An 8,587-nucleotide genomic window follows, 5' to 3' on the forward strand; every position below is an offset into this window, starting at 1 on the left:
GGTCAGCAGCCCAGATGGGTTTGCCTCTGCGCTGCCAGTTGCCCTGCTTCCACTGCTGTAACCATCCCCACAGAGCATTTGCCACCATCCATGAGTCAGTGTAGAGATAAAGTACTGGCCATTTTTCTCGCTCAGCAATGTCCAAAGCCAGCTGAATAGCCTTCACCTCTGCAAACTGGCTCGATTCACCCTGTCCCTCACTGGCTTCTGCAACCCGTCGTGTAGGACTCCACACAGCAGCCTTCCACTTTCGATGCTTTCCCACAATACGGCAGGACCCATCAGTGAACAGGGCATATTTCTTCTCATTTTCTGGCAGTTTATTATATGGTGGGGCCTCTTCTGCACGCGTCACCTCCTCCTCTGGTGACATTCCGAAATCCTTGCCTTCTGGCCAGTCCATGATCACTTCCAGAATTCCCGGGCGACTGGGGTTTCCCATTCGAGTTCGCTGCGTGATCAGTGCAATCCACTTACTCCATGTAGCATCGGTTGCATGATGTGTGGTGGGGACCCTTTCTTTGAACATCCAACCCAGCACCGGCAGTCGAGGTGCTAAGAGGAGCTGTGCTTCTGTACCAACCACTTCCGAAGCAGCTCGAACCCCTTCATATGCTGCCAATATCTCTTTTTCTGTTGGAGTGTAGCGGGCTTCGGATCCTCTGTATCCACGACTCCAAAACCCTAGGGGTCGACCTCGAGTCTCCCCTGGTGCTTTCTGCCAGAGGCTCCAGGTAGGGCCGTTCTCCCCGGCTGCGGTGTAGAGCACATTTTTAACATCTTGTCCTGCCCGGACTGGCCCCAGGGCCACTGCATGGACTATTTCCTGTTTGATTTGTTCAAAAGCTTGTCGTTGCTCAGGACCCCATTTAAAATCATTCTTCTTCCGGGTTACTTGATACAGAGGGCTTACAATTTGACTGTAATCTGGGATATGCATTCTCCAAAAACCCACAATACCTAAGAAAGCCTGTGTTTCCTTTTTACTAGTTGGTGGAGACATAGCTGCTATTTTGTTGATCACATCCATTGGAATCTGACGGCGTCCATCTTGCCATTTTATTCCTAAAAACTGGATCTCCTGCGCAGGTCCCTTGACCTTACTTCGCTTTATAGCAAAACCAGCGTTCAGAAGGATTTGGACTATTTTACTCCCTTTCTCAAAAACTTCTTCTGCTGTGTTTCCCCATACAATGATGTCATCAATGTACTGCAGATGTTCTGGAGCTTCACCCTGTTCCAGTGCAGTCTGGATCAGTCCATGGCAAATGGTGGGGCTGTGTTTCCACCCCTGGGGCAGTCGATTCCAGGTGTATTGGATGCCCCTCCAAGTGAAAGCAAACTGTGGCCTGCACTCTGCTGCCAAAGGGATTGAGAAAAATGCATTCGCTATATCAATCGTGGCATACCACTTGGCTGCCTTGGACTCCAGTTCGTACTGCAGTTCTAGCATGTCCGGCACAGCAGCACTCAGCGGTGGCGTGACTTCATTCAGACCACGATAGTCTACAGTTAGCCTCCACTCTCCATTAGATTTTCGCACCGGCCATATGGGACTGTTAAAGGGTGAGCGAGTCTTGCTGATCACTCCTTGAACCTCTAGTTGACGAATCAGCTCATGGATGGGAATCAGAGAGTCTCGGTTAGTGCGATACTGCCGCCGATGCACCGTTGTGGTAGCAATCGGCACCTGTTGTTCTTTGACCCTCAACAACCCCACAACAGAAGAATCCTCTGAGAGACCAGGCAAGGCAGACAACTGTTTAACTTCCTCTGTCTCCAAAGCAGCTATGCCAAAGGCCCAGCGGTACCCTTTTGGGTCCTTAAAATACCCTCTCCTGAGGTAATCTATACCAAGGATGCATGGAGCCTCTGGGCCAGTCACAATGGGATGCTTTTGCCACTCATTCCCAGTTAGGCTCACTTCTGCCTCCAGTACAGTCAACTCTTGGGATCCCCCTGTCACCCCAGAAATACAAATGGGTTCTGCCCCTCTATAGCTTGATGGTATTAAAGTACACTGCGCACCCATGTCCACTAGAGCCTTATACTCCTGTGGGTCTGATGTGCCAGGCCATCGAATCCACACCGTCCAATGTACGGACAGGACAGCAAAACCGCATAAACACCCCAAAATAGCCGTCTGAACAGTGATGTTATCATATCATAAACAGATATCGCACAGGACAGCAGAATGATAATCCTCATCCCTGTTCCAGACATGGTAAACAGCATCGCAGGGAGTACATAAGCCATATAGGAATTTATGTAACACAGCCATGAGAACAAACCAAGCAACATGATGACCAGTGACTACTTACCTAATAAAATAAATGCATACAAAAAAAAAACCAAAACCGTTTTTTCCACGTTCTAGTTGGATTCTGTCGTTATCTCAACCCTTCGAGCCCCACGTTGGGCGCCAAAAAGACTGCCGTGGTTTAGCCTCAGACGGCAACAAAGAACCACGTGTCGCTCGCTCATGCCTTCCAAACACAGGAAGAATCGTAAGAAAAGGCAAGACTCTTGGGTTGAGACAAAGGCAGTTTAATAGAACAGCAAAGGGAACAGGCAAACAACAACAACAACAACAACAACAACAACAACAACAACACGGATAGGGGAATATACAAACGCGATTACGGAACCGCCACTCCCCCCGCCGCTCGCCGGCCGGACCCGGGCCGCCCCAGCCCGCTTTTAAGCAGCAACTTCCTGCCCCCTCCCCCGGCAGCTCAGGGTGGGCGTGGCTCACATGGCATGGAATACCAGGAAAAGTTAACCCTATCCCCACCGGAACCAGGACAACTAGTTTTCCTATAACTACCCGTTAGGTATCTGAAGACAACGGTTGGATTTCCCCCTTCCATTGGATGTATCTCTCTCCTACTGACACTTGAGTGCCTAAGTAACCAATTGACATCCACAGGTACTGCAGGGAGAGTTCTAGTCCAGGCAAATTGGCTCCAGCTTTCCCTGCCAGGCACTGGAGTTACCACCCTTCTCTTCTGCCTGATTCACAATGCCCCCAGCTTTGAGGGAATTCACCTTGTTGTTCAGGAGAATTTAATTGAGGGTTTGTGTGGCACAAGACTGTTCTGGAGCGGCTCTTCCAAGCTCTCCTTGCAGCAGCAGTGCTGCAGTACTCCTCTGAGCTGCTTTAATGGCAGGGGAGACTTAGTGTGAAATCAGTGTGCTCCTCACTGGGTGATATTAACATGGAGTAATTATTCCCATTTGCTTCTTGCAGGCCCGTCAAGCAGCCCCTTGTGTGCTCTTTTTTGATGAGCTGGACTCCATCGCAAAGGCTCGAGGTGGGAATATTGGCGATGGTGGTGGTGCTGCAGACCGGGTCATCAACCAGATCCTGACAGAGATGGACGGCATGTCCACCAAGAAGAATGTCTTCATCATTGGTGCCACCAACAGGCCAGACATTATTGACCCAGCCATCTTGCGCCCCGGCCGCCTGGATCAGCTCATCTACATCCCCCTGCCTGACGAGAAGTCCCGGGTTGCTATTCTTAAGGCCAACCTGAGGAAATCGCCAGTTGCCAAGGTAGGATCTGCGACCTGACTGTGTGCTGCATGTGCTCCTCACAAGCTGGGAACAGAGCAGAGGGCTTGTGGCTGCTCCACGTGGTACGGAGCTGGGAAACCTTCAGTCCCTGAAGGACGGAAATGAAGAGGTAGGGGCAGGCTTGAGCTCTGAGGCTAGGTGTCAATGACACTAGGTGTCGGTGTGTGAGCACAGCGGGTCTCTGTCACATAGTGGAGCTCTGCCCACGGTGTGGGAACAGGAAAGCCTGTTATGGCACAGTGGAAACAATTCCTGCTCTCTGAAATAAAAGTAAATGTAGAACATGGGGGTGGGAAAGGAAATTGAAGAGGAAGCTGTGCAGTTAATTGTTGCTGAACTCTGTTGTAGGCAAGAGCTGCGTCCCTTGCCTAGGGAGCAGGCAATAATGCAACTGATAGTTAATCAGAGAAAAGCAGATGTCAAGTGAGAGCTCAAGTTTTTTTGTGCCAAGCTTAGGTTTTTAGGTACTGTTGGGAAGGAAGGCTTCAAAGGAGGCTGCAGTACTAACCCCTTAGTTGAGGGGAAGGAGGAGGACGTTGGTGTTCTTGGCCTGCCTGTGCCCCGTCTCCATTTCCAAGTTTCATTTGACTCCTAATACTGAGACGTGAGCAAATCATATGTGAAATCCACAACTGCAGAGGCATTTACAGCTGCTTCTTGGCTTCTTCCTGGGTTTGTGGGGAGCGTGGCCTGCCTTTGTGTGTGGTTAACTTTTCACAGAAACAAGAATCTTAACAGTTGATCTTCTCAAAATTGGGCAAAGTTAAGTCAGAACCTTGGTACCATGGGATCTGAAGCCCTCTCACTGTGACCTGAGGTCATAAGGTGTTAAGGAGAGACGTCTCTTGTGTTTTTTTCACTAGGATGTCGATCTGGATTTCCTAGCTAAGATGACCAATGGCTTTTCAGGGGCTGACCTGACAGAAATTTGCCAGCGTGCCTGCAAACTGGCAATCCGTGAGTCCATCGAGAGTGAGATCAGGCGAGAACGCGAGAGGCAGACCAACCCTTCCGCCATGGTGAGTGGTCTGCCCCAGTGTCCCTCTCCAGCCCCTGCCTTGGCGGGCATTGGAGCATCCTCGCCTGGAAGGGAAGGCTGTGGACAGAGCATGCAGCTCACCTGGGCCCTCTGTCCTGCTGCAGGAAGTGGAAGAGGATGACCCGGTTCCTGAGATACGCAGGGACCACTTTGAGGAGGCCATGCGCTTCGCTCGCCGCTCTGTCAGTGACAACGACATCAGGAAATACGAGATGTTTGCACAGACTCTACAGCAGAGCCGCGGCTTCGGCAGCTTCAGGTAACTGTGGGGGAGTGCGGGGAGGACAGTGTGGCTCAGCCGGCCCCAGAGCAGAGCACCCAGGCAGCTTTCTGCCAGATTCTGGGTGACAAACCCCTCTTCCACTGCAGTTTCCCATTCTCCCCAGCATGTACAGCAGCCAGTAGACAAGGTGGTGGGTGTAGGCTGTGCTGCGGGTTGGTTGTAACTGCTCTATTAGTGGTCAGCCCTTTTTTCCTGTAACACAAGCGACATCCAGCAGCTGCGTGAGCCTTTTGCATGACCCCCTGTAAGGCTTCATCCTGTTTCTCTTCCCTGTCCTACATGGCACTGGGGTGTTGGCGTGGAGGGGAGGGGATGGCACTGAGCTGCGAGGAGGCTTCTGAACAGCGTCTCTTCTCTCCCCTTCTGCACCGCTGCACGCAGGTTCCCATCAGGTAACCAGGGCGGTGCTGGGCCCAGCCAAGGCACAGGAGGTGGCAGCGGGGGCAACGTGTACAGCGAAGACAACGACGATGATCTCTACGGTTAACTCGCTGTCCTCGGTGGACCAAACTCCAAATCAGGCCACGTTGTATGGGGAAAAATCCAATGTTCAATGGACTCTCGGCTTCTTCATTCCTCAGTCAGAACAGTGTAGCTGTACGTCAGACTTTGTACAGGGAATGTTTTCTGCACACACCAATCCAGACTGGTGTTCGGTTGGGAGGCAGACAGTGTATTAACAAGGAGGGGAACCAACTTAATTTCTGAGAAATTTCTGTTCTAGTTTATGTGGCAGAATCAGCAGCTTTAGCAAAGGGTACAACGCTAGCCTGTATAAAAAAAAAATCAAAACAAAAACACAAAAATAATAAAAAAAATAATAAAAATCCCACAAAACTCTAGCCAGGCCCTGGCAGTTCCTTTGTGTGGTGGTGGCGTGGTCTGTAAACCCCTATCCCAGCACTCCTTGCTCTGGTCGAGTCCATCTGTGCGCTTCCCTGCTGCACGCCACGTTGCTTTTTTTCTTAACCCCTCTTAGCTCCGTTAACAGAAGAAATCGGTTTGGCAGGGTCTCTCCCCGGCCCAGCCTTGGCAGGAGGCACTGAGTAAGACAGCCTGGCAGCAGGTACCTGATGTTGCTTTTCCAATGCTGGGCGTGAGCCGTCGGATCTCCTCCTGCTTTGGCTCCTCGGCAGCAAAGGACTTCTCCGGCAATCCCTGTCTCAGCCCTGCCTGAAGGCAGCTGCGAGGGGGATTCATGGGTGCGGGAACTGAAGGTTTCTGCTAAGAGGGTTAAATGCAAGCTTGTGGGAGAAAGGTGCCCCAGCCTTCTGGGGCTGAGCCACGCTGGAGATCGCAACCTCCATCCCCCAGCAGGAGGTGTGTGGGGCGCGGGTGGTGGCAGTTTCTGCCCCAAAGCCTGGTAGATCTTGGAGGGCTCCAGATCAGTTGGATTTAATGGGAGAGGGGAGCCTCAAAATGTCAGGACAGGACTGTCTGTGAGAGGGGGCTTGTGCGTAGCAGCGGGGAGAAAGGCACTGAAATTGGGAACGCTGTGTTTAAATAGCACAGCCTCCTGCTGGGGTAGGAGGCCACGAAGGGCCCTGGGGAGGGGGTGCAGCTCTGGTGCTCTGTCCTACTTCAGAGCTCTCTGCCAGCACCGCTCCTGCCCTGTCCTCATCCCACCTCTTGGAGAAAACGCTGCTGCTGGCTCCTGCGGGGGATGATCGTCACCTCTTCCCCTGGCAGTGGGGTTGAGGAGGGGCGCGCTGGTGCCTCCCCTGCCCTTTTTTTTGGGTTACCTGGCACCTGGAAGCTCTGCCGGCACACGGATGCTGGCTTTGCTTGCCCAGTGTGAGCCTGAGGGATGCAGCTCTGGCCAGGGCGGGGAGGAACCAAGAACCGTCTGCTTTCAGGCCCTTGGGAAGCGGGAAAGGGCTGCTCTGCGCCCACTCCAGGAGCTCCGGGACCCTCCCCAAAACCTTCCCCAGCTCTGTCACGGTGTGGGTTTCTACCTTCTTGCCAGTTTGGGACCATGACCGCCCAGCTAGGGCTGGGGGAAGATCCGTCCCGGCACCTCTGTGTGGAGGCCGGGGCAAACAGGACATGGGACGGCGGAGTGCGTGTCCCAGCTCCCGGCAGCCCAAGTCTTCCCTGCCGCCTCTCCTAATTGGAAATGCTAATTAAATCCAGCAGGAGGGCTGCAAAACCTCAGTCTTTTTTTTTTCTTGCTGCCTGTGGGAGATGGCTCCTGGTGGGGACAGCACCCATGGGAGCTCCAAGAACACCCGCGCCTGCTCTGGGGGGCTGAGGGTGTCCCCCAAACCAGCACCTGCAGCAGCCCCAGGGGAGCAGTTGGCACCGGGGACTGGGTTTGGCCCCAACCCATGTCCCTGTCCAGGGGCCACCCCCCCAGCAGACACCCCTGGGAGCTGCAGGGGCAAAAGCCTTCCTGTGGCACCCCCTGCCCAGCAGCTTGCTGGGGGGACTGGGAACCCCAAAGGTGTGCTGGGGGGAGGAAGGTGCTGGTGATGGGGCTTGCCCTGGATGGTATGGGGTCAGCGAGGGGGCAACTGAGGACAACCCTTTCATCGCCACCTTGGGCAGCATCTCCTTGTTGAAGTTCAGCAAGGACAAGCGTAGGGTGCTGCAGCTGGGGAGGAATAGTAGAGGTTGGGGACTGACCTGCTGGAGAGCAGCTCTGTGGAAAGAGACCTGGGAGTGGACAACAGGATGGCCATGAGCCAGCAATGTGCCCTTGTGGCCAAGAAGGCCCATGGCATCCTGGGGTGCATCAAGAAGAGTGTGGCCAGCAGGTCGAGGGAGGTCATCCTCCCCCTCTACTGTGCCTTGGTGAGGCCGCACCTGGAGTACTGTGTCCAGTTCTGGGCTCCCCGGTTCAAGAGCGGCAGGGAACTGCTGGAGAGTCCAGCAAAGGGGTACAAAGATGATCAAGGGAACGAAGGGATTGTAGTGATACTGTGAGGGGTAACGGTTTTAAACTGAAAGAGGGGAGATTTAGATTAGATATTAGGAAGAAATTCTTTATTGTGAGGGTGGTGAGACACTGGAACAGGTTGTCCAGAGAAGTTGTGGATGCCCCATCCCTGGTCAAGTGAGAGGTGTCCCTGCCCATGGCAGGGGGTTGGAACAAGATGAGCTTTAAGGTCCCTTCCAACCCCAACCATTCTATGAGTCTATGATTCTGTCTCTCTTATGAGGAAAGGCTGAGACCTGGGTCTGTTTAGCCTGGAGAAGACTGAGAGGGGATCTCATCGATGCTGATCAATATCTAAAGGGGGGGTGTCAGGAGGATGGGGCCAGGCTCTTTTCAGTGGTGCCCAGTGACAGGACAAGGGGCAGCAGGCACAAACTGGAACACAGGAAATTCCATCCCAACATAGGGAAAAACTTCTTTACCCTGAGGGGTGGTAGAGCCCTGGAACAGGCTGCCCAGAGAGGTGGTGGAGTCTCTGTCTCTGGAGACATTCCAAACCCGCCTGGACGCGTTCCTGTGCAGCCTGCTCTGGGTGACCCTGCTCTGGCAGGGGGTTGGACTGGATGATCTCCAGAGGTCCCTTCCAACCCCCCGCCATTCTGTGATTCTGCCCCCACCGGGTTTCTCCATGTGGCCCCAGACCCATGGCCCTGCCAGCCCTGCAGCCGGGTCCCACGGGCACTGTGCGACCTCACCGAAGCCGCAGCCCAGCCTTGGTGGGTGCAGGATGGGGGACCTCCAGCCAAG

General features: G+C 53.6%; 1 protein-coding gene across 1 annotated transcript in view; it reads left to right on the top strand.

Annotated features, from left to right (window-relative positions):
- Nucleotides 1–5,744, top strand: part of VCP (valosin containing protein) — a 28,057-nt gene extending 22,313 nt beyond the window's left edge. The window contains exons 14-17 of the mRNA XM_054184624.1: nt 3,251–3,559; nt 4,444–4,599; nt 4,724–4,878; nt 5,284–5,744. Of these exons, the coding sequence (XP_054040599.1) occupies nt 3,251–3,559; nt 4,444–4,599; nt 4,724–4,878; nt 5,284–5,389 (726 nt within the window). The 3' untranslated portion in view covers nt 5,390–5,744. The remainder of the gene's footprint in view (nt 1–3,250; nt 3,560–4,443; nt 4,600–4,723; nt 4,879–5,283) is intronic.
- The last annotated feature ends 2,843 nt before the right edge of the window (nt 5,745–8,587 follow it).

Source organism: Rissa tridactyla, chromosome Z (genome assembly GCF_028500815.1).
Source record: "Rissa tridactyla isolate bRisTri1 chromosome Z, bRisTri1.patW.cur.20221130, whole genome shotgun sequence".
Classification (NCBI taxonomy): domain Eukaryota; kingdom Metazoa; phylum Chordata; class Aves; order Charadriiformes; family Laridae; genus Rissa; species Rissa tridactyla.